Genomic DNA, 25,600 nt, shown 5'->3' on the forward strand with positions numbered 1-25,600 from the left:
CAGGGCCACCCTCGCTCCTAGGCGAGGTCTGATTACATGTGACCAGTCCCTGTGTCCCGGGGCAGTGCGCGACAGGCACAACCATCTGGGGCCCCCTTTCTGCCCACTCTCAGGCTGCACCCTAAATGGGTGACTGAGCCGAAGGTCAGTTCCCATGAATCTCCCTCCAACCTCTGGGGAGACATTCCACAGAAGCCGGCCCCGGCCCAGAGGGGTGGCCCAGCCCCAGGCAGGAGGAAGCCAGGCCTCGCTCCCCAGCGGCCAAGCCCCACACGGGCCACACCTCCATCTGCAACCGCGGCGTTAGGGCAGGGCCCCGGGGACCCTGGAGGGTCCACAGAGGCGCACATGCCAAGTGGCCCCAGGATACTCCACAGAGAACCACGCTGGGGCCGCCTTGTTCCTAACCCTAAGTCTTTGGCTCCGACCTTCTTCAGCTGGGGACAGAGGACTGATCTGGGGACCTCCCTCTCACACAGGTGGGTGAGGGGAGGGTTAGTGTGCTGGGGATGAGGGGGCATCTCAACAGGTAAAAATTATAAACGACTTTAACCTTTGACCCCCAGCTACGGATAGGCAAAAGCTCGGAAAGCACACAGGGTAGCTCATGGCAGCCGTCCGCACGCGGAGGCCGGCCCGATGTTTCCTTCCAGGGCAGCCACACGATGGAGTACTATGCTGCTGTCTAAAAGAACGAAGAGGGGCTGAGGTTGAGGCTCAGTGGCAGAGCACTTGCCTAGCATGTGAGAGGCCCTGGGTTCGATTCTCAGCACCATAAATAAATGAACAAAACAAAGGTTCATCAACATCTAAAAATAAAATTAAAAAAAAAAAAGAATAAAGGGGCCATAGGTGCCCTGCAGGAGGGAAGGCTCCGGAATATTCCGCTACGGGGGCGGGGAGAATGACGGACCAGAACAGCAGGTGCAGGAGCCACCCTCTGGTGTGAGGAGGGGAGGGGGCTCAGAGCTGACGGAGCCATGCCACTGTCCTCTGTGTCTGCCTTTGTCTATTCAGCCAAGTGCACATCAAGACCAAGTGGCAGAGCTGAGCTTCTTCTGTCATTTGCCCTCAACGGCAGAGACGACCCCCGCCCAGCGTTCACCTGGCTCCAGGGACTGGGAGCCGTCGGACACGACTGGACGCACACGGGGTCTTGGCAGTTCCGGGCCACTTCACACGGGGCACGAGAGCCCGGGGTCCCGGGCCAAGCCTCTGTGGATGGTGAGTGACAGCCGCATTGGCATAAATAAAAAATCGTGGCAGAGAGAGGGGGCTGTGTGGGGGGAGCAGGGCACGGGGGCCGGCGGGGACAGGCCGGGAGGACGTCTCTCATCCGCAGCATTTTAAGGGCTGGGGAGAGGCACAGAGGCCGCACGCTAGGTATGAATATTTAAAAGCTGCTCAATAAAACATGCCTCATGCTCTGCTTTCCAAACCTACCTCCCCAACGCCCGAAGGTCAGGGTGGGGCTGGGATCTGCTCTCCGCGTTGGACCGCAGCATGGGGACCACCTTGGCCCTGACCGCGGCCGGGAAGCCTCCTGCGTCTCCCCACGGCCAGCCATGTGTGCACGTCCAGGTCTGCACGTCCAGGCTCGAGTCACGCTTGCCCCAGGAGTGGCCCCTCGGCTGCCCTTGGCCCTCATGGGAGGGGCGTGAACAGCCCATGGAGGGTCCACGGACGCCCAGGGAGTGGGGGCCTAGGCAGGAGGTCCCAGGACCCCAGACGACCCATAGCGTGGGCTACACTGTGTGCACAGGGCCCTGGTAGATGTGTGCCCCGGGCCGTGACCTCCACCTCTTGGGGGGGGGGGCTGGGTGACCTCCGGGGTAGAGCCACCTTGCCTGGGTTCAAAGACACAACTCTGTCTTTCACCCACATTAGGTTTGGGATTGCACGACTTTGACAGATTTTAAAATCCAAAACGACATCTAAACACTTGCATGCTGCAAAATGAGGTCGCATTTGTGTTCCCTCCAGACCTCCCTGGCCCCAGGGACCTAGTGGTTAGAGGTCTGTGGTGAGCCTCCACCCTGGACTCCTCAGAGGCTGGTCCTCAGGCTGCCTCCCCTGACTCCGTTTTCCCATCACAGCCCCAGGAGCTGCCATGCTCCCAGAGGGCCACCTCCCTGTGACCCTGGTGGTCCACATCCACTGTCCCAGTGTCACTTACATTGTAGAGGAGGTCAGTCCAGCCTTCCATGGTGATACACTGGAAGACGGTCAGCACGGCGAACAGGATGTTGTCGAACTGCGTGATCCCGTTGTTGGGCCCTTCCCAGTAGGGCTGGCATTTGGTCCCGTTGGGGCAGGTACGGGCAGGTTCCTCTGTCCCACACGGAGCCGGGGACTCACCCTGAATGTCATCTGTGAAAGGGAAGGGGAGGAGCGTCAGGACAAGGATCAGGGAAACAACAGAGAAATCAGAACCCATGAGTGTTTAACGCTGTTGGGAGAAACGGCGATTGGGGTGAACTTAGTCTTTTTTCTTTAATCAGGACATGGCTCGATTGACCTATTGATTACTTTCTCCTTCACTGAATTATCCTCCAAGCTTCATTATTCATACCTTCTTGTCTTCTGGGGGTTATTTTGCTGTTACTTTCCCCAACTTTGAGAAGGATTAACTTAGAGGCTATAAATTGTCCTTAAAGAGCAGCTTTAGCTGCATCTCAGAAATGTTGTCAGTCATCATTATCATTATTGCTGAGTTATTTTCCAATTTCCATTTCTTCTTTGATCCATGAACAATGAAGACATTTCTTTTTCACAAAACTTGTTAAACATATGAAAAGAGAGAGAAGAGCATGACGAGGATTATCCGATGTACCTCTCACCAATGTCACCCTTCGTCAACTCTGGGTCCCTCTCCTTTCACCTCTTCTTTGTACTTTGCCAACTAGAGATCTCAGTTGCAATATCATTTCACCCACAAATAAGAGCCTCGTCTCTTAATCTTTAAATGCTTTTGGAGTTTTCTTTCTGGTGCTGATTTCTGGTTGAGTTGCCTCGTGGTCAGGAACCTGTTTGGCTTTTGTCCCAGCCTCCTGACCCCTGCTGGAGGAGCCTCGTGGTCCGTAGTCAGGTCTGGTGAACACGCGGTGGTCGTTGGCTACAGCGCTCTTCATGCCACGGTGAGGAAATCGCCACCGGGCTCCTGTCCGAATCCTTGCTGGTTTTCTTCCTGGCCTGTCTGGGTGGGGAGCTGTTCTGGGGGCGAGGGACAGCAGTATGCGCAGCTCCTACCCCAATGGGTGGAGAACAGAATCCGAGCTCTCCCCACACAGCAGGGGCGGACTGCGAAAATGTCGGCAGGGAACAGAAGTGTGCCGGGGAACAGCCCTCTGGCTGGAGGTCGGGTCCAGATCCCAGGGCGTGGCGGGGCTGGGGACCTGGACTCCAGGGCTCTGGGCTGGAAGGTGGCCTCTCTGGGAGCCTGCCTCCTCTCCACAGTGTCCACGCCTGGCCCATTCCCGTTCCTTGTGCTTCAGCCTAGTCACCTGGGATGTCCCCTTTCCCCTGGCCTCCAGTGGACGTGCAGACAGAGCCACACGTGGGCCTCCAAGTGACGGTCGCATTCCTCCAAGGATTCTGGAAGCTCTTGGAAAGCAGGGAGCCTTCTGCTCTGCCTCTGCCTCCCCGGGCGTTCAGGGGGCCCCCGCGGCCCTCCGCCCGCCACACGAAGCTCTCCAGGATTGCTTCTAGAAACACCGCCATCCAGAGAGTCTGAGGCGCTTGGTTATAAATACATTTTAAAATTAACCTGCGGCGGGTGTCTGTATATAGCCGTCCCTGAACTCACACAGCTGATATTTTTAATTGTGAGCTTTTCAGTCACCCACCTAAATGGAGGCTCCCCACACCCGCGTCTGTCCCCCCACAACCGCATTCAGAGCCAGCCACCCCCAGGCTTCTCCTCTGGCCCATCCCAGGTGGAAAGAAAAAACCAAAGTTCACAAAGCCCAGGTTTCTCTGCTTGGGGCTGATGGTGCCCAGGGCCGATGGGCTGGCACCTCTCCCCTCCTTCTCTCCCCCTCCCTCTCCCTCTCCCCTTCTCCCCCTCCCTCCCTCTCTATTTCCACCTGGGTGATGAGGCCAGGTGCAGAAATAGATCTGCCTCAATTAACACCTTCTTCATTGGGGAAAGAAATAATTTGACGTTCCAGATTGAGCCACTTCACAAGCCCAGGAGAGGAGGGGGGTGAGGAGAAACGGCAGGAGCCTCCCCTACGCTTCCCTCCCCTGGGGGACGAGGGGACAGGTCTCAGGAGCTCCCTCTGCTGACCCCCCGGGGCTGCTGGGTGGGAAGGTGAGAGGCAGCCAGTTCCGGGTCCTCTTCCATGGCCACCTCTCCCAGTGACAGGCCCCTGACTTCTTTCTGTTTGGGGTCCCCTTGTTCTGTCTGCCTCCTGGGTCCTCAGCTCGCCTGGCTCAAAGGACCAGTGTGACCCCCCCCCCAGGCTGCCACGTGGGCACAGCCAGGGGTCTAGACACGGGAAGGTGGGTGTCCCCTCTTATTTGACTCCATTCAAACGGCGACTGGAGTTGGTGGCCGGGATTGAACTGGAAATGTCTCGCGGAGTCAGGAGCCTGGTCCTTGGGCCCAGGTGGGTCCCCTGCCCGCCCTGCCTGCCCAACCCTGGACTGACTCAGACGCTGACCGGGGCTGGGTCCTGCTGGGGGCCAGGCATCCCCGCTGGGGTATCTGGGGCCACGTCCTGGAGACCGCAGGGGGCTCCGTCCTGCACTAACCTTCTACAGGACAGTCGTGGTACCCAAAGGCAGGCAGGAGGGGCCTTCAGGACAGGCTGAGGTCACAGGACCCCTGGTCCCCTGGCTGAGGTATCTGAGTGTGTCCAGCTGCCCCCAGGGTTAGCCGTCGACAGCGCAGCCTGGGACACCTGCCCTCCTCTCTGTCTCTCCACCCCGTTCTCCCGGGGTCGTAGCCTGGGTCATTCCCGTGAAGCCTCTGGTCCCCGGGGGCAGCACAGGTCCCTGAAGGAGCGTCTCCCACCCCCAGGAGAAGGACGGAGCCCCTTCCCGAGGGAGGAGGTTGGCAGACACACGTCCCGCGGCTTGGACCTACCTGTCCCCTCTTCAAAGCAGGTGGTATGAAATTTTCCCATATAAAATTCTAACCCTATGATTGCAAAAATAAGGATCGCGAAAAACAGGAGGAGGCCGATCTGCAGCAGCGGGATCATCGCCTTCATGATCGACTTCAGGACGACTTGTAAACCTGGGGAGACACAGACAGCCCCAACATGAGCCGCGCCCCGATCCGCCACCAGGATGCCCGAGGGAGCCCCCGGCACGTGAGGCTGGGGTGGGGTGACAGTGGAGGAGGACGGTGAGGGACCCCCGGAGGCTGGCCCTAGGGCAGGGGGAACTGTCCTCCACAACTTTGCACAAAAGCTCCTCCGTTTCCTCGAGTTCTAGCAGCTACCCGCGGGGCGGCTGCAGGGTAGGGTCACCCCCAGCTTTCACAGGGGGCAGCAAGGCCCAGAGAGGGGCTGCGCTTCCCCTGAGGGCCCAGGAATGGCAGAGCCGCTATTGCAACCCCAGCCCAGGTGACCTGAACCCAATGCTCTGCTGAGAACAGTGGCAGTGAGCGAGAGGACAGGGAGTCCCCGGGGGGCAGAGGGCACGGGTGCCAGGGGTGTGTGAAGGCTGGGGTGCAGGGAGCTCTGCCCCGGTCAGCCCGGATCCTGACCATGAGCTCAGGGTGGCCTCCCCCTTGGCTGGTGCATGAATAACAGCTTCAGATTCTTCCCGGAGAGGAAGAGGTGACATCGACACGACTTAGGTTTGCATCCTGTTTGAAAAGTCTCCCCAGTTGTGAAACTCAAGGGAGGTTCGCAATAACAGTAGTTAACCCCTTTTCTTTTGGGCTCTCTGGAAGGAGACAGAATGAGACTCTGGTTCCAAACGAGGTCCAACCCACGACCAGAGCGTGCTCCTTGATGTCCACGGGGACTTTTGTGGCACTCCTCTGGGGACACCCAAGTCTGTAGATGCTCAACCCGCTTGTGTAAAATGGCATCGTCTTTGCCTAGAACCTACGCACTGCCTCGAGTAGGACTTAAAACCATCCCCAGATCACGTATCATGCCTAAGGTCACACAAATGACAGGTCGCTATCTGTGAAGCCGTATTGTTAGGGACTATGACAAGGAGGAGAGCGTGCGTATGTTAGCACAGATGCAGGTTTTCCCGTGAATTTCTGATCCACAGGAGGTAGAATCCACGGACGCAGATCCCACAGACGCAGGGAGACAGGTCTGTGGTTAAGGTCCCTGCATACAGCTCAGGGCTTTGCTGCTTCTGGACCACAGTAAGAGGGGGACGTGATCAGGTTGGCCCAAAGGGCTGTCCTACTCCAAGGGCCACCAGGTAAGCACCATGCTAACAGGGCAGTGTGGTGCTGGTGCCCGGCTAGGACCCATCGTTTGCTGGTGCGCACGCCCTACAGCTGCTGGGGCTGTTGGCTGCTAAGAGGCCCCCGTAGCCCCTTCTTTGTGGGATTGCTCTAAGTGGCCAGGATTTGCCTCACGGGATGCCATCGCTTCTCCACGACGCATCCTCAATGACAGGCCAGTGAGGTGGAGAAGGCCGAGTCCCTGCTCACAATGGAGGTGGCCTCTGGCGCACCCAGAGCTCTCCATGGGTCAGGCTGGGGTGGACTCCGTGGAGAGGGCGTCCTTGGCTCCTCTTCCCCTCCCTGTCCCGCCGCCCTCTGGCTCTCTGGGCGGGAAGGAGCCCCTGATAGTTAGGGAAACCTGAACGCCTGCCTCAGCCTGTTCCTGAAACCAGCCTGGCCGTCCCTGTCCCTAGCCAAGCGGCCCCGAGCAAGCCAGGCTGGGGCCCCAAGCCCGCGCGGCTCCGTCTGTAGTGGAGCTTAAAGTGGCGCCTGTGCTGGAGTTTGACTGGCATGTCCTCCCAAGGCTGGATGCACAGGGGCCGGGGCTAGGCAACCCAGGGACCTGAGAGGTGGCGCCTCGTGGGAGGTGCCTGGGCCATGGGAGGGTCCGTTCAGGGGAACTGTGGGTCCTGCCCCCTGCTCTTCCCCTCTGCTCCTGAGCTCAGGAGGAGGTGAGGGGGTGCTCCAGACCTGACCCTGCCCCGCCCCCGCGCCTGCCCCGCCCTGCCACACCTTTGCCCCGCCCTGCCCCCTGCTTCTGCCACAGCCCTGCCTCATCCCTGCCCCGCCCCAGCCCCGCCCCCTGTGCTTGCCCCGCCCCTGCTCCTGCCCTGTCCAGGCTCCGCCCCCTGATCATGCCCTGCCCCATCCCTGCCCTGCCCCGCCCCTGCCACACCTATGCCCCGCCCCTGCCCCGCCCCGTCCATGCCAGGATGCTCTGGTTTGCCACAGGCTCAAAGGCGGTGTGGCCACCAGCCATGGGCCAGAACCTCCGAAACAGAGCTGAAATAAGTCTCTCCTCTTGAGAAGCTGGTTGGCTCGGGCGTTTGTCAGGGTCACAGAAAGCCAACGCACACACGGGGCCTGTCACACAGAGGTGGCCTAGGCAGAGACCCTCGTTAGTGCTGGCAGGCTGAGGCCCTTGCTTTAACACGATCCCGGCACCTCCCGGGATTCTGAGTAGAAACACCTTCTTTCTATACAAGGTAACCTGCTGTGACGACCTGGGAGGTCTCAGCTCTTTAACCCGCGTGGCCACGAACCTAAGAACCAGCCAGTACACCTACAGAGCAGGTAGTCCGCAAGACTGCCGTGGAGAGAAACCAGTTTAAAAATACGGAAGACACGCAGAGCGTGCCTGGCTCCTAGTAGGTGCTTTAAGAATCATTACTCTCACCAAATGGGCGTTTGGGAGAGGCCGCGGCTGCTGGGTTTGTGGCTTCTAATCATTTTCCCTGTGCTGGGGGTGGAACCCAGGGTCTTCCCTGTGCCAGGTGAATGCCCACCACAGAGTCACGGCCCCAGCCCCTGCCTTTAGATTCTGTGGCTGGACCTTCGCTGGGCCCTGCCTGCTGCAGCCCCCCACAGCAGGGACAGGTGTGTCCTTGCAGAACAGGGAGGCAGGGGACAGAGAAGGGGGCGTCTGAGCTCACTGCTGCCGACCTTAGGAACCCAGGTGAGCCCTGGACTTTCCTGACCTCAGGCTTCTCACCTGTCAAATTTGTGAGGAGAAAATAACAAATGCCACCAGTGCCGCTGCCCAGGCTTGGAGCCACACTGTCACAAAAACCTCAGTTGGGTATGGAATGAGGTGCTGGGTAGTGCTCAGTGGCTCCTGGTAGACAGGAGGTGCTCAATAAGTGGGGGAGGCTCTGGGCTTGCTCTCAGGAGCTTGCTCAGGCCTGCAGCCAGGTTCCTGGGGCCCCCAAGGGAGCCTCCCCAGAGGGGAGACTGCCATCACCCGGGTGGGGCCTCCTGAGGCGCTCTGCAGGGGACCAGGGGCTCCGGGGCCCCCGGCCAAGGCCTCGGGGTGGGAAACTCACGCACTTGGGATTCCAGACACCAGCTTGAGCGGCCGCAGCACGCGCACTGCCCTCAGCGTCCGCAGGTCGAACTCCGTCCCGACCGTGGCCAAGATGCTGCAGGAGAAGCAGAAGGGGACAGGAGGTGGGTCTCGGGTGGCAGAGGCCAGGGGTGCGTGGGCTCCACGCTGCCCTCTGTTGGTTGGGGGGGCACAGGCCGGCCTTGACCTTGCCATCCTCCTGCCTCAGCCTCCCAGATACCTGGGGTCACAGGTGTGCGCCACCACACCTGGCAAAAAGAGTCACTCTGAGAAATGGGAGTGAATACGGATTGTGGCCTCAGGTGACATGGTCCCATCAAAGCTGCCCAACAAATGAGACCAGGCCCTGAGACCTCTGCAGGGCTGCTGGCTGCTGAGGAGACGCGGGCTCCCTCTCACGCCCGTTTCCAGAATGCATCCATGTCACAGGGAGGGCCAAGGCACACTGTGACAGAAGAGGTCTTCTTCAGGAGACTTCTCAGCTCTGTCCAGGGGCTCGGGTCACACCCGTGTCCACACCCCACAGCTTCCTCCCACACAGAGGCAGGGCAGGGATGGGGGCACCCAGGGTGGGGGAGCAGGTGAGGCCCCAGCCCTGACCCCCAGGGAGGTAGCCTGCCCATGACCCCCGCCTTGAACTGCTGCACCTCACCCTAGTTTTGGGGCCCCCCGGGTCACCCCAAACTCAGACAAGGTGTCCTTGCGGTTCTTTTTTCAGGGTCACCCCCCAGAGCAGAGATGGGCACCTGAGACTGACCCACCTGCTCCCCCCCAGCAGGTGGACCTCCGAGCACATGCCCCGCGCTGCACAGAGCCGGGCGCCAGGCCACCGTGCCCTACAGGGTGGCCGAAGGACAGGTTCAACCAGAAATGCTGAAAAATGACCTGTTCCAGGTCCACGGTGAGCCCAGGGACGGCTGGGGAGAAAGCAGGGGGGACAGTCTCCCAGAGGTGACGCGGAATCCGTGCAGTGGACACCTGTCTGGGAGGACGGCCAGCAGAGAGCCTGCGGGGGACCGTCCTGGCTGGGAGTGGTGGTGAGGGGTGGGCGCCGGCCAGTTGGCTCTGATGGCTGCCGACCTCCCCCCACCGGCCTCCTGACGTCAGTGGGGGTTCCTGAGTTCTGCCTGACAGGTCCCCTCCGCTCGGCTCGGCTTCGTCCTTGGTTGGTTGGGGGTGCCAGCCTGACCCCGTGCATGGTGGGGTCTTCCTCGATCCATTCCACAAACAGGAACTGGGCACCCACACCCCGGCCCTGTCCAGGTCCTGCGGATGCGGGTACGGGGATCCCTGGTGGGCAGGAGGCCCACGGCAAACCCCGTGGGCACACAGTGGTCAGGAGGACGGACACCCCAGAGGAAGCTGCCCGGCCGAGGGGAGGGCCACGCTGGTGACAGGGGCTGGGGCCACGGGAGGACACTGCTTGGCCACCGGCAGGGAAGGGGCTCCATGGGAAAGTGTTCAGGTTCGCACTGCCCAGTGGACATCTAACGGTCACCAGGGACACGTGACATTTCTAGTAGCTGCACTGAGGAGGTAAGAACAGGAAACTGACTTTAATAAAGCAGCGGCTCTACCCTGTGCCACGCCGTGCTCTCGGTGTCCAGGAGTCTGGCCGCCAGATCCCGTGACCCACACGCCCAGGTCCCCTGTGTGAAGTGTGAGCGCTGACATGGAACCACCCCACCCTGCACAAGTGAAGCCGTCCCTAGGTGACTCGTGGCTCTGAGGCCATGTCCACATTACGTGCGTAGGTGAGATACTGTATAATGACAAGGCGGCTGTTCACAGGGAACATAGTGCCTACGCTACACCTGCCGAGAATCTCAGTTTAAACCCTCACAGGCCACCGTGGCCACTGGCGACTGTACTGGCCAGCCCAGGGAAAGTCACGGGAAATAGATGTTTGAGTTCAGATCTGAAGGAAGGAAGGACGAGCCACACCAATAATGTCGGCAGGCAGAGGGGACGGTGATGCAAAGGTCCTGGGGCAGGACATCTCCTGGTGCATTTGAGGAACAGCACGGGCTGGGGGCTGCAGCCAAGTGAACGAGGGGAGGGTGGGAGGCTATCAGGGTGGGGAGGGGATGGGCAGATGTGAGGGCCTCGGGGATCACCACGCGGACTGTGGCTTTGGCTCGGAGGTCAGAGCCGTGGAGGGTCCTGGGCAGAGGAGGGACGGGGGAGGAGCAGCTGCTGGGGTCCAGGGCCTCTACCCAACCTGAGGGTGGATGCGCTGGACACCGTGACAAAGCTGAGCTGAAATCAGCCTTGCCCTTAGGGGACCTGCAAGAAGGAGGGCAGGAGATTCGGGCAAGCTCTCCTGACCCCAGGGATTCGGGAGGCAGGAAATGACTGTGGCCGGAGCCAGCGCGGCTTCCACCGAGGGCACCAGCAATTCTAGGCGTGGGTCAGGTCCCGGCCTGGGTTTCTCCTTAGCTGACCTTTGCCGCAGCTTGTCCAAGGCCCCACACCCAGTGTGACTTCCTGTCCCCTGGGTGAGAGGCACCGGGAGGGGACTGGATGGATTGGACGGTGCAGGGCAGGGACGTCTGGTCCTGTGGATGGTGGTCACGCCAGGTTTTTGGAGCCGAAGTGGGACGCACATGGGGTGTGCGTGGGGAAGACTGCCGGGCAGCTAGGGACAGGTCAGTGGCGAAAAGGCTAAGTCAGGAGGGACGACGCTCGCTCGGAGAGCCAGGGCGGGCTGCAGGCGCCGGGCTGGGCCTGGGCCTGGGTGGTGGGGGGGAGCGCAGGGGAGGCCTCGTGGGTGCACAGCCCCGGGACGCTGCCCCGCTCCTCCCGTCCGCCCCTCTGTGTGCGTCACCGGGGACCAGGGCGCCCAGCCAGGCTCGGCCATTTCTCCAACATAGACGTGTCCAGGCCCCAGCGGGCGGGGACGCTGCGTGGTGAACAGGATCCTCGGGGCTCCCGCCAGGGACTGCAGGGGGCGGGAGGCGCAGGTGGCCCGGCTGATAGCGGAGGGGGTGGCGGAGGCTACGGTGGCCACAGGGCTGAGGGGTGGCTGCGTCCCAGCAGCCAGTTCCCCGCCCCCACCCCCAGCCCAAACCTCCCAGTGGCCTCCGCCAGGCCCGGGGTGAGATCCGGGCTCCGCGGGGTCCGAAGCCCCCAGCCCCCGGCACCTAACCTCTCCTTGATGCTGCCAACGCGAAACCCTCCCCCGTGCCCGGGTGGACCTGCTGGTGCCCTGCACTGCGCCCCTCGCCCTCCCGAGAGACCTCCCTGGAGCCCCGCTAAAAACACCCACCCAGGAGGTTCACTGTCTCCTCCGCCTTCTGAAGGCCACCCTGGAGCACCTTCATGGCCTGGCGGGAGGGGCGGGTGGCACCAGGTGCGGAGGACAGGGCTGCGGTGGACCCGGACCCGAGGCCCGGGGAGGGGTGGGGGGAGGACGGAGAGGATGCAGAGGGGGGAGGAGCCTGGCGGGACACACCCCCAGGTCAAGTTCAAGAGCATTTTGAGGAAGGCGAGGTTTTCAGGCAGCACAGAGAGGGCGAGCAAGGAGGCAGAGGATGGACAGCGTGCATCGGCCCAGCCCCTGGTCCCAGGTGTCCTGCTGCGAATGACCGCACAGAGGAGACCAGAGGCGAGGAGATGGGCGGGGCTGGGGGCGGGAGCCAGCACATTTGTGCTTCAGGCAGAGATGCCCAGGGCGGTCACTCGGCTTTCAGAGCTGACCCAGAGCGTTAAATACACACTGAAGTTAATTTAAACTAAATGCCAACCCAGACACTCCCGTCCCTGCAGGGAGCTCCGGGGGACAGGACAGGTCCCGGCACTTGGCCCCGGGGCAGGGACACTGGTCGGTTTTGTTCACACCTGTGCCCGGAATACAGCAGGTGCTCAATAAATGTTTGTGGATGGATGAACAAACAACTAAGTAACACTGTTCGGAAGCATGGTGGCAACTAGTGGACCGTATTCTGGGAGGGATGGATGGTAGTTCAAAGGGAAGAATCACGGGGCTGGACGTGGTGGCGCAGATGGTAATCCCAGAGAGGCAGGAGGCTGAGGCAGGAGGATCATAAGTTCGAGGCCATCCTCAGCGGGACCCTACGGAAGGGCTGGGGCTGGGGCTCCGTGGTAGAGCCCCTCTGGGTTCGATCCCTGGGTCCACAAAAAAAGAACAGGATGGACGAACTCTCAGGGTGTCCACTTGGTAGCCACCCACCCTGCCTGTGGGCACAGCCCACCTCCCAGCAGGGAGACAGAAGGCCAACAGCCTTTTCCCAGGATTCCTTGCAGTGGGAGCACTGGTCACATGACCCAGGCACATGCCCAGTGCTTCAGGGAAAGGGCTTCCTGCTCTTGAGGAGACCCGTGGCAGGAAGCAGCCCCTCTCCCTGTTCCTTGGTCAGATGCTTCTGGGTCCACACAGGACACCCGGGGAGACGTTGTGGAAGCGAGGCAGCCATCGTGGGGCCGTGTGTAGTAAAGGTCACCAGGGAAGTCCTCAAAGTGAGGACAGAGGAGCGGATGGTGGAAAGGACCCCTCGGGGACACTGCAGAACCACCCTGCAACCAGCTGTCGCCCTCCAGACATCTCGTAACTTTCTTCCTAGTGACCAGGACGTCTGGTTGCAAGTCCCCGTTGAGCAAGTCACTTGGTCTCTCTGTGCTTCCGTTTCTGAGTGTGAAACCGGAATGATGACAGTCCTTCCCCGACGGGAGGAGTTTCTGCAAAACGTCTGGAGCTGAGGGCGGTGAGCTTGGTTCACGTTCGCCTCCCACTCATCAACGGCTTCATCACTTTTCAGTTTTGTTATTGCAGCTAAATTCTACCAGCGCTGGACGCTGGAGGGACGTGTGCTTGCTGCTTTACCCTTGAGGCTCCGAGTTCTCGGCCAGCTCTGTGTTCTTCCCTCCCTGTCACTGCCAGGGACCCCGAGACCCAGAGGGGTTAAGCGACTTGACCACAGTCGCTCAGCTCACGCATGGTGCTGAGCATGGCCGTGGCTTCTCCACCACCCGCTCACCTTCCCTGGGACCTCAGCCAAGCCCACGACCCCCAGCCTGAGCGTGGGAAGGGACTTGATTTTCTCTGCCGGTTGGAAGTCAGGACGTCAATTAAATATGTATAGAGAAACAATCACCATGGGCTACATGGGTGAGAGCGTAACGTGTAAAGGTCCTGGGGTTGAGAGATCTCGTGGTGAGAGCAAGGTTACCAGTTGAGGGGACAGGAGGTGAGGGGGGGGGGCAGCATGACTGGGAAGCGGGGGGCGGGGGTCCCTGTGGGCCCTGAGCCTCAGGTTACATGAAGCAGTTGCCTCTCAGAGACCCTGGCCACGCACTCCCCAGATGGGTGCTGCAGGGCAGAACTGCTTCCCACACGGTCTGCATTCTTGCCACCCTGAGGTGACACAATTCCTCTTTACGTGTTCCTCCAAAGATCTTGCAACAATAGTAAGAGGCGGGGCCCTTAGGAGGCCACTGTCACCAAGGCAGAGCCCTCGTCGGCTGCGGGATCAGCCCTCCATGAAGCAGAGGTCGACAGGAGCCCCCTCCCGCCCTCTGCTGCCACGAGCTCCCGGCAAGGAGCCGTGGAGAAGCAGGGCGCAGCCTCCTCCTCGGCCTCTGGCCTTCAGACCTGCACAGGATTCGTATCTACCACTGAGCCACATCCACGGCCTTTTCATTCTTTAACGAGACAGGGTCTTGCTAAGTTGCTGAGGCTGACCTCCAACTTGAGATCCTCCTTCCCCAGCCTCCGGAGTTGCTCGGATTCCCTGTTCTCAGGCTCTTCCTTACAGCAGCACCGACAATGGATGACGGCACCTGGCTTTGTCCCCTCCTGGGCACATTGCTTCTGATGGCCTGATCTAAACCCTGGAGCGCCCTGTGGGGTCCCTTCTGTCCCCGGTCCCGGGCTCTCTGCTCGGTCTGTGGCGGCCCCTGTTCATTCATCCCGGCGCATCCGCTCCTCCTCACGCTCTTCCCTATTTTTATCCTCCTCCCCACGCGGCAGAGCGTGTCGGGTTTAATTTGGTCGTTGGAGCGGTCCCCGCGGAGGCACGTGCTGCTGGGAGCGTGTATTTTTACCTGACAGCGGGCGCCGGCCAGAGCCGCTGAAGCCCCCGGCCATCTGTGGGGCACAGCGTGTGGCCTCGCGCTCCGCAGGGGTCTCTGCCACCCCGGGGGCCACCAGGGTGGACACCGCATTGGGCACAGCGGCCGCCACCGCAGTGGATCCACCCAGGCTGGACGCCTGCGCCTGCGCCAAGGGGCCTGGGGCTCTGCTGTGAGAACCCGGACCCCCAGCTCATGCAAATAGCAGCACTTTACCCAGCGGGCGACTGCGTCCCAATGTAACTGGTCACCTAGGGACGAGTCCCCAGGAGATGGGCCACCTCCGGGCACAAACGTCTCACGTGGGGGACTCCAGCACCGTCCTGGAGCCAGACCCCATGGACCCCGAGAACCCCCCAGGGCTGATGGCTCCTGCCAGCGGCGGGGACCCAGCGGCCCTGGGCCCAGTCCCACCTCCCCACCGTCCTGGGGCCACCGCTGGACAGGGAGGGTGGGGACACCACAGGCACAGCCACTCACACTCACACCCCCTCACACCCAGACACACTCACAGGCACTCGCTGACACACGGACACTCTTGTGCACACACACACCCAGACACAAGCCACTCAGACACACTTAGACCACCACACAGACACACTCACACACAAACACAACCACTCACACTCACACACGCTTAGACCCCCCCACAGACACAGTCGCATGCACACACAACCACTCATACTCAGATACACATGCACACACACATTCACCTACACACACCTGCACAAATTCACACACACTGACACACACACACTCTCATACACACAAAGACACACTCACATGCATTTACACGCACTCCAACCCCCACACTCACATGCACACTCACCCCCAGCACGAGCAGGTGCTGTTCCCGGCTCCCTGGGCACGGAGCTGGCCCCTCACAGGTGGCTCAGGTGTGGCCCCTCCCCGCCCTGCTGTCCTGTGCTGTGATCCTGTGGTACACGTCCCCTCGCCGGGTCTCCACCTGCGCCACGGAGAGGACTCTCTGGAGAGGACCCTGTTGGCTTGTGCTGCCCGACACGGAAGCGACGTGCGCGAGCTCTGGAGAGGGGACTGCAGGCCGAGGGGCTGGGCCGAGTCCTGCTCTAGGTCCCCGTCACTCTCCTCGCCTTGTGTCTTTGGTCAAATATGGAGCCACTCAAACCTGGGACGCCCTCATACAGGGGGTCTACTCTCTCCATTTTCATTGATGAAAATACCGAGGCCCAGAGAGGCTGAGTGACTTCTCCAAAGACACACAGGCAACGGGACAACCAGGACCCGGCCCCCTGGCCTTGTCTGAGCAGAACACCTGAGTTTTCATGGCCCCAGGTCCTGGATTTTTGCCTTAGGAGTTTGTGCCTTGAGAGCCCTGGGTCAGAGTCGTCCCTGCCTGGCTGCTGTGCGCCCTGGTGCCACCTCCTCGAGGTCCCCTGAAGCTCTCTAGCCCTCTGCACCGAGCAGCCCTCCGGGTATTTGTGGTTTAGAGCAGAGGACTGGGCCTCAGTGACTCTGGCGCTCTCCAGGCCCAGGGCTTCCTGAGGGGAGAGGCAGCCCCAGGGGCTGGCTGCCAGGCTGTCCCCCACGACCCTGCCTGCCCATGACCCCGCCCAGAGGCAATGGAAAAGAAACCCTGGGGGCGGGGCGGGGCGGGGCTGAGAGGAGGAGGGAGGGACCTGGGCAGCTGCGGGGCCTCAGTGTCAGAGTGGCCTGAGACTGAAACCCCAAGAGGGACCCCGATGGAGTGAAGCACCGCGAGGAAGGGACCGTGGTGTCTGCAGCTGAGTTCCCGAGGCCCAGCGGGAGGCCGAGCCGGAGGCTGAGCGGGAGGCCCAGCGGGAGGCCCAGCGGGAGGCTTCAACAGAAGGAAGGTTCCAGCCTAGAACTGATGCGTGTTCAAGGAGATGGGAGTGTCACCGCCCCGGTGGGTCACCTCCACCTGGTGGAATCCACGCGCTCTGCACCCTGGTGAGGTCCCTCAAGCACCCAAACAGGGCGGGTGGAGCTTATCCTCAGGGTCGGGGCAGCACCCCCAGCACCGCACAATAAAATAAATAAAAATGAAAACGAATCAGACAGAACAACAGCAAAAACAAAGTTAGCGGGAGGGGTGGCTCTCGCCTGTCATCCCAGGGGCGCGGGAGGCTGAGGCAGGAGGACCACAAGCTCAAAGCCAGCCTCAGCCACAGCCAGGTGCTCAGTAACAGCAGGGAGACCTGTCTCTAAATAAAATACAAAATAGGGCTGGGAGGGGGCTCAGTGGTCGAGGGCCCCTGGGTTCAATCCCCGGTACCTACAGCGCCCCACCCCCACAAAAAAAAAATAAAGAGAAAATGAATTTAAGTTCCCACAGTGATTGTTTGGGAGTTTAAACAGCCCAGCTGCTTGGGGGAGGTCGGTGGCAGTTTCTGCGGGAGCTAGGCAGAGCCTCACCCAGGCACGTCACTCTTGGGAAGATCCCCAGGGACTGTGGAGATGTCACCTCAGGTTAGATCTGGGCGTCCACAGCAGCCTTCCTTCACCCCCGACTGGGGAAGGCACCAATGGCCTGTGGTTAGTGAAACACGTGCACAGGTGGCGAGGGGCACACCGCAAGAGCCTGGATGACGGACAGCTGCTGGGTGACGGACAAATCTCACACACATCAGTGGAAAGAAGCCGCCCGGCTCTTGTGCTCAAAGTTCAAGAACTAGGAAGCCCCGTGTGTGCTGTCTGGCGTTGGTGGCATTGCTAGTGACTGCCAGGGCACACAGGGCTCCTGGGAGCTGAGGATGTTCCACTCTTTGCTTTGGGCACAGGTTACATGAGTGCGTTCAGTTTTCAAATTGTCCAGGCCGTGCCGTAGATAAGGGCGCTTTTCCATGCAGACGTCATACTCTGATATAGTTTTAAAAATCAAATAGAAAGGAGCTGGCATTTATCGCGCGCTGGCTGTGGGGATGGTGGTGTGGTAGTCTTATCCAGTCTCCACGATAACTAATCCTATGGCAGGTCCAATCATTCGCTCTACTTTCCACAACAGAGAGGTTGAGTCCCTTCCCCCAGCTCACACAGCTAGTGTGCAGCTCAGCTGGACTCTGATCCAACGTCTCATTCGATTCCAAGTATAGTCACCCTTCAGCATCTGCAGGGAGGTCGGTTCCTGGATCTCTGTGGACACCACAACCCCCACCCCCACGCTCAAGTCCCTAATAAAATGGTGCCGAATCGGCATAGAACTTGGGCCATCCTCCTGTGAACTGTAAGCCACCCCTTGGTGACTTGGCTGTGGTTATGCTATGATTTTAGAGGATAATGATGGGAACAGAGCGTCTGCTCCTGTTCCTTCTTTTTCTAATAGTCTGATCCCTGTTCGGTGGGATCCACGGACACGGAACCCGCTGGACGTGAAAGGTGACTGTGCTCCGAGACCCTTGCCGGGCTTGCAGATGTGGTGGGAGGTGGCTCTGACTCAGGGCAGGAGAGAGAAGGAGACGTGATCCCCAGCAAGTTCAGGAGAGGAGACGGCGAACGCCCCCCGACTTCCTAAGGAAAGTTTTGCAAGAGCCCGAAGAGACGGGGTGGAGTTAATGGAGCAGCGGCTGGAGAAGGGGACACTGCGGGGGGCCGAGGGGGGGGGCGCCATGCCGGAAGCAGGGAGCCCCACCCCGTTCCCCTGCACAGTTCTGGCCTCTGCCGTGGTGTCCAGAGGTGGCCAGAGCTTGGGTTCCAGGCGCCACCACCCCTCTGAAGCCCTGTTCACAGGGGCTGAGGTTGGGTTGTGGCAGGTCCCCGAGGTTCAAGGGTGGGGAGCTTGGTCCCCAGGATGATGGCAGAGGTGCTGGCAGGGCTTATAAGAGGCGGAGCCTGGGGGGCACCGCCCCTGGAGGGCTAAGGCAGTTCTTTGGGGGGTTGTTATGAGGGAGTAAGCCTGGCCTCGCTGTTGGTTTCCTCTCTCCTCAGACAGGCTGGCCCACCATGATGCCATCTTCCAGGGGACACAGCCCCAGGGGCCCTCACCAGAGCCCGAGGATGCTGGTGCCAGGCCCTTGAACCTCTCAGTGTGTGAACTACATAAACCTCTTTTCTTTACAAAGTTCCCAGCCTCCAGCTTTTAGTTATAACAACAGAAAATGGACCCAGACAGGTACCCTGCGGCCCTGCCGTTGAGTTAAAGTGGGTTACATAACCGGGCACTCAGCAGTCACCGCGGTGTGGGCGGGCTCCTCTCCCCACACTGCTCTGGGCCCTGTGAGGTGGGCCCTGGACTACAACTCCCAGAATGCTCTGCTCTGGATTCTGGTGGGTTGGCCCAGGGGAGGGGCTGGGACAAGTTGGAGAGCGGGAGGGAGGCTGACTGCAGTCCCGCCTGCCTTCCCTGGGTTCCTGGAAAGCAGGGCTCCCAACGGCTTCCCTGCAGGGGGCTCGGCCTCCCCATCTCCTTCACCTGCTGCCCCTCTTAAGCTCCTTACCACAGCCTGGGTGGGAGGGTGGGAGGCGGGATGGTCTCTGACGGCTGCCTCTGAAGACCCCTAAGCCACCCAGTGTTGGAGACCAACGTCTCAGGAGAGGCAGGAGCTGATTCCTGGTGTCCCCACTCCAAGAGGCAGGGGTCCTTGGCCACTGTCACTCTGTCATTAAGGCCAGAGCAGTCTCTGAGGGCAGGAGGTCAGAGAGAGGACATGGGTGGACGTTGGGGTGTTCCTTAAGTGGCCCTAGGGTGGGGCTTTCAGGGAGATGGGAAGGACCAAGATGTGGGGCCGGATTCTCAGGGAGGACCCTTGGCAGAGGCTGCTGCCCCCTCTCCTTCCTGGGCACTCTTCTCAATGGCTTCCTGGCTTTGCTGATGGGCATGTCCATGTGACTGGCCAGCTGTGGCAGAAGTCCTGTGGGTGACCCCCAGGTCGGCCAGAAACATTACCCAAGTGTTTTCTTCAAACTCTTTTCCCTTCTGTATTTTAATACGGAGGAGCCTGGAGACCTTGGGGACCACGGGTTGACAATACAGAGCCATAATGATGAAGGATCCTGGGCTCCATCTCAGGAGCAGAGAGCTGTCCACTATCCTAGAACACTTCTTTGAAATGTAGTCTACGTACAAAATGGAATACTATTCAGCTATAAAAAAGTAATAAGATCCTGTCATTTGCATGGATGTAACTGGAGATCATGCTGTTGAGTGAAATAAGCCAGATATAGAGGGACACATGCCCTGTGATCTTACCCCTAGGAGGAAGCTAAAAATATTGATTTCATAGAAGTATAGAGTAGACTAGTGGTCACAGAGGCTGGGAAGGAGGCCGGTGAGGGGGATTGAGGATGGCTGGATAATGGGGACCCAAAATCCCATACTTAGAAAGAATAAGGAGGGTGACTATAGTTTGTAACAATTTATCACACACTTTATGAAGCACTATAAAAGAGGAGTTTGAAACTTCCCAACACAAAGAAATAATAATGATTGAAGCAGATGGAAATGCTAATTATCTTGCTTTGATCATTACATATTACATGCATTTTACATGCATTGAACCCCACAAATAGGTACAATTATGATGTAGCCGATGAATAAAAGAACAACACCCATTTTGGGTCTTATATGCACAAGAATTAAATTTCTATTGTGTCTGAGCCACGGTGCATGTTGGGGATTCTTTGTTACAGCAGCAAGCACGTCTAATACACATGACAGGAACTTAGCTGACCTAACACACAGGAAGGAACTAATACAGTCGTGTGACTAAGATATCAGCTCGAAGAGGCCATCGGTGGTCTCTTTTGTTCACTGACGGATCCCCAGTGCCTGGAATAGAGCCAGGCTCCTGGAAGGGACCAATGACAATGTGCTGAATGAACCACCAGCTTTGGTTTTTCTCTTGAGAGGAAGGAGAGGCAGAGCTGGGGCAGACGGAGCGCTGGTTCTGAGCGGGAAGGGGCTGGGTTTCCATCTGCCCAGTTATTTCCTAACGGTGTGTGCTGGGCCCCGGGCCTCCAAGGCCTCCCAGGGCAGTGTGGGGCATGAACGGGGCTGTTCAGGGTGGGTGCTGTGCACACGGGGCCTGATGCCCAGCAGGAGCCCAGGAAGGAGTGATCCTGAGAACTGTTCTCATTTGCTGGGCAAACAAAATGCACAGAAGCTGCCCCTGGAATCGGCTCTGACAAATTTCAGGCCCCGAGGGACGGAGGCCGGGTTTGAGCCTGGGATCACAGCCAGAGGCCGGCTCAGGAAGCGATGCTACATTCCCATGATCCTCCTGCCGTCCCAGGAGGGCTTGGCCCTGGCTTCTAGCGCTGACCTCAGACCAACCCCGTGAAGCTGCTGCCCAGGCCTGGACCGGCTCGTTCTGGCTCTGCAGGCCCAGGGGGGACCTGGGGTCCACAGGGCTCAGGGGGGAGCGGGCCGGGGCCTGAGGTGGGTGCCCTGGTTTCTGGGGTGTGGCTCGTCCAGCGCCTGGAGCTACGGGGCTTGGGCAGGTGCCTCAGGATGACAGGCCTCCCCCCTCCATCCATTAGACTGTGAGTCACGGCTGAGTCACCCAAGAAGGAAGATGGTCAGGCAGCAATTCCGACCTCCCCCTCCTCCTCCTCCCTCAGAGCCATGAGTCGGCGGAAGCCTGGCCCCACAGTGGGGAGGGGAGGAGGGGCGGGGCGCAGGAGCAAAACCGAGTCCCCCAAATCTTGTCAAGGCCGGTCACTCAAACCCCCCTAAGAGCACAACCATGCCTCGGGTTTGCACCAACCTGAGGCCCCAGCGATGACCCAAGCCCAGCTCCATCCTGCTCCCACCAAGCAGCAAGCACAGCGGCTCCGTCCCCTCTTGAGAACCACCCGGCGCCCTCCTCCTCCTCCTCCTCCTCCTCCTCCTCCTCCTCCTCCTTCTTCCCCAGAGCCCGACCCTGTGAGCCCACACACGAGGATGGGAGAGAGGGGAGAGAGGAGGCAGGGAGAGGATCCCACCAAGGCCGTGCAGCGGGACCAGGGCGAGCACCCGCCCGCGGAGCCAGCTGCTCCACATCCATCCGGGCAGCCCTGGACGGCTCCGCGTTCTCCTCCGTAAAACTTGGACCTGCCCCAGAGTCAGGAAGCTGAAAACTCGGGACCCAGGGAAGCCAGCAAGGCCAACCCCTGCTGGAGAGAAAACCAAGAGCTCCTCCTTCACCCTGGGGTCGCCCGGAAAGATGGTGGCCACACCAGGTATTAGTTAATGCCAGATGCTATAACAAGTAAAAAAAAAAATCCCAGTGGCCCGTGTGCAGACCTGAGCAGGCACGTGTGCGCGTGTGTGTGCATGTGTGTGTGCACGTATGTGAGTGTGCATGTAAGAGTGCGAAAGACTGAGTGTGAGAGAGTGAGTATGGGTGCAAGAGTGTGTGTGCAAGTGTGTAAGAGTGTGAGTATTCTTGTGAGTGTGTAAGGTGGTGATTGTGTAAGAAAATGTGTGAGCGTGGGTGGAAGAGTGTGCATGTGAGTGTGCAAGAGCACGAGTGTGAGAGTGAGTGTGCAGGAGCGTGCAACCCCCTCCCACCCATGAGACACCAGCTGCTGCCCGCTGCACTTCCCATTCCGGACTGTGGGTTTTCAGGGCTACTTAAAGCTCGGTTCCTGGGGGCGCTCCCTGCACCCCCTGCCTTGCCCTGTGCTGGTCACCGCTCCCCCTGGAAGAGCCCCGAGGACTGGCAGGTCACCAGCTGGATGGACCCCGATGGAGGCCACCCAGATCCCGCCTGAGCTGAGACCTCACTCCTTGTATAAAATCTGCGTTTGGGGAAAGGGTGTTGACCGCGCGTCAGCCGGACCTGCGCATGCGCCGTGGCGCTGGACAGCACTGAGCAGTCCGCCTCCTTGCCTCCCAGGGGGACGGCTGGCACCGCCGGGGTGCTGATCTTCAGGCCCTGCAGTCAGGTGGGTTGTGGCCAGGGATGTGCTGGACATCCCACAGTGCACAGGACGCCACGGCCACAGAGAAGGGTCCAGCCCCGAGGGCAACAGTGTGGCCACTGCAACTGGGGTCTGCCACCGCCCTGCCTGGGCTTGGATTCTGACCCGCCACCTCCTAGATGCGACCTATTGGCTTCCATTTCCTCACCAATAATGTGGCCAGTGGAAGTGCAGTGCCACCAAGCAGGGCTGTCACGTCACGTGGGTTAGTGCATATTTGCACTTCAGATGCCGTCTGTGTGAGCACTGGAGGGCGCTCACGTCCCTGGTGTACATGGCACCGTGCTCCACAGACCCACATGGCCCTCCTGGACACTCGGAATCATTTCTAGGATGACTTGGAAGACTCGATTCAATGGAAGCAGTTGTCACACTGCATTGTTCAGGGAATAAGGACAAGAAAACAGCCTGTACGTGTTTAGTACAGGCGCAATTTTTAAAAAATTAATTTAAAAAAATTAATTTACTGGGGATTGAACTCAGGAGCACTTGACCCTATTTGTATTTTTTTTTTTTTTTGAGACAGGGTCTCACTGTGTTGCTCAGCGCCTCGCTGTTGCTGAGGCTGGCTGTGAACTCACAATCCTCCTGCCTCAGCCTCCCAAGCTGCTGGGATTACAGGAGTGCACCACCACGCCCGGCTAAATAGATGTTTTTGATGCATGGTTGGTTGACCTTGCAGAGCAGACCCTGTGGACCTCAAAGGCCAAGTGTCTGGTGCCTAGGGAGTGGGAGGGCGGGTGGGAGTGACTGGATCCCTGGTGCACACAGGGTGACATCCCTGTCAACCTGGACCTCTGATGGACCATGCAGGGCAGAGCCAAGTGCGTGATCCCCGCCGCTACCTCCACCAGGCCCTGGGGGCTGATCACACTCTAGGAGCTGATTTTTCACTAGAGCTTCTGGATTTTTTTTTTAACTTGTTATAGCATCTGGCATTAACTAATACAGCTTTTGTGTGTGTGTGTGTGTGTGTGTGTGTGTGCTAGGGATGAAAGGTCCTCCACCGCTGAGCTGTGCCCCAGCCCTTTTTCTTTTATTTTGAGACAGAGTCCCACTAGGTTGCCCAAGCTGACCTGGAACTTGCCTTGGCAATCATTTCCTTTTTCTTTTTAAAAGACTATGATTGACACATAATAATCATACATGCTTCCATGCCCTTTTCTCTCTTGACTAGAGAAGATCATTTCTTCAACACACGGCAGCTTCAAGGTGAGTCTGCAAGCCTCTCCTTCATGTCTTTCCTTTGACCTAAACAATCATCTGGGGAGGAAGCCCCTTGCCCCAGGGGTGGGGGAAAGGGAAGGATTCCCCAGGCCAGAATCTTAGCAGAGACGGGGGACACAGGAGCAAGGAGGGACCCAGGAGTCCTGGCCACTCAGCTAGGCCTGGTCACCTGTTATCAGCCAAGGACTGGGGGTCGTGAGATCTCAGGTGCATGACTCACACCAGCGCTCAGGGTCACAGCGGGTGCCCACCCAACAACCCACCCGCCGTCTCCAGCCCGCAGACTCCTTTACACACTTCACTGCGTCTCCAAGCTGCTCCTGTTGCTCCGTCCAGGCCCCCGCTACCCGATCACAGGGGTCCCCAGGAAGGTCCCACCACCCAGAACGGCCACCTGCATGTACTAAATGACCAGCCACAACCGACTCCTCCCGAGGAGCACCTCACGGCGGCCTCCATGCACGAGCCCAGGCAGCTGGGTCAGCTGCGGTGTGGCCTCTGGACACGGCCCACGGACGCAGCGGTTGGAGGCTGCAGCTGGCTGGACGCGGCTGGCTGCTGCCAGTGAATGGGTTCTTTCTAAGCGTTAGGAGGACACTAAAAATAACAACCGCAGAGCACAGTAGTGAGCTGTAGTTTGGATCTAAAATGTCCCCCAAAGATGCATGTGCTGAGACACGGTCCCCAGGACACGGTCCCCAGCCTGGTGCCTGTGGGAGGTGGCAGAACCTTTAAGAGGCAGGGCCAAGGTGGGTCTCAGGTCACTGAGGATGTGCCTTGAAGGGGACTGTGGGACCCTGGTCCCTTCCTCTCTGCTTCTTGGCTGTGAGTGGGAGGTTGCGGTCCACTGGGCTCCCCACAGGCCTGGAAGCCAGGGTGTGCCCAGCCCTGGGCTGAAGCCTCCAAATGGAGTCAAAGAAACCTTTCCTCTTTTTAAGTCGACTACCTGAGGTATGTTGTTACAGTGACGGACAGCTGACTAGCCGTACAGTAACAAAAGCAGGAAGACGGCCACCTGTTATCAGTATTACAGGTCCCACGTGACGGTGTGAGCTGTGCTCCCATGACAGTGCAGGGGACGTTTACACGGCATTCACCCCTCCAGCCACACACACACACACACACACACACACACGGGGAAACGGGCTACACTACGAGGTCACTAAGCAACAAGAACTTTCCAGTTCCATTATACTCTCTGGGACCATGGTACATGAGGCCAGCTGTTGACAAAGCTGTCACCAGATCACGCATGACTGTGAAGGTTGATTGGATCGAGGGCTCGTCCTATGCCCAGAACATAACAAAACTGTGACATGATAAACCCAGTTCAATGCCATGGCCGCCTGACGCCGTGGGGGCCCCCAACCCTGTTCTGCAGACGAGGCGCCGAGAGGCACCGATCTATACACAGAGTGTCGGGCCTGGACCCGCCTCCCTGGTCCTGGGGTCTCGGCTCCTGGGACTCTGCTTCGTCTGAGCCCACATCCAAGGGATGAGTGGGGGACATGGGCCCTGGACAGGCAGGAAGGGAACCTGAGGCCAAGTCACTGATTCCATCAGCAGAAAGGCATTGGCTGCCTGGTGTGGGCTGTTGGTGACCACACTCGCCACACTGAGACTGGCCACCCCAGAAGGACAGAGGGGCTCCTATGGTGACCCCAGGACCCTCTGCTCACCGCTGTGTGGCCGTGAGGCACAACCTCTCTGGGCCTCAGTCTCACCACCAGTAAAACAGATTGGCAGAGGACCAAGTGTGCGAATAGCCACGCAGTGCCCCGCCCAGGCTCGCACGCGCACACTCAGGGATATGCACACACGCGCGCACACTCAGGGACATGAGCACACACGCGCACACTCAGGGACGTGCGCACACACGCGCACACTCAGGGACGTGC

General features: G+C 59.5%; 1 protein-coding gene across 1 annotated transcript in view; it reads right to left on the reverse strand.

Moving 5' to 3' along the window:
* The window catches only part of Cacna1a (calcium voltage-gated channel subunit alpha1 A), a gene marked incomplete at its 5' end in the record, with an annotated part of 153,626 nt that overhangs the window by 100,503 nt on the left and 27,523 nt on the right, over positions 1 to 25,600 (reverse strand). Inside the window, 3 exons of the mRNA XM_048795338.1 lie at positions 2,062 to 2,370; positions 5,090 to 5,242; positions 8,471 to 8,562. Coding sequence (XP_048651295.1) covers positions 2,062 to 2,370; positions 5,090 to 5,242; positions 8,471 to 8,562 — 554 coding nt within the window. The remainder of the gene's footprint in view (positions 1 to 2,061; positions 2,371 to 5,089; positions 5,243 to 8,470; positions 8,563 to 25,600) is intronic.

Source organism: Marmota marmota, unplaced genomic scaffold, assembly GCF_001458135.2.
Source record: "Marmota marmota marmota unplaced genomic scaffold, marMar, whole genome shotgun sequence".
Classification (NCBI taxonomy): Eukaryota; Metazoa; Chordata; class Mammalia; order Rodentia; family Sciuridae; genus Marmota; species Marmota marmota.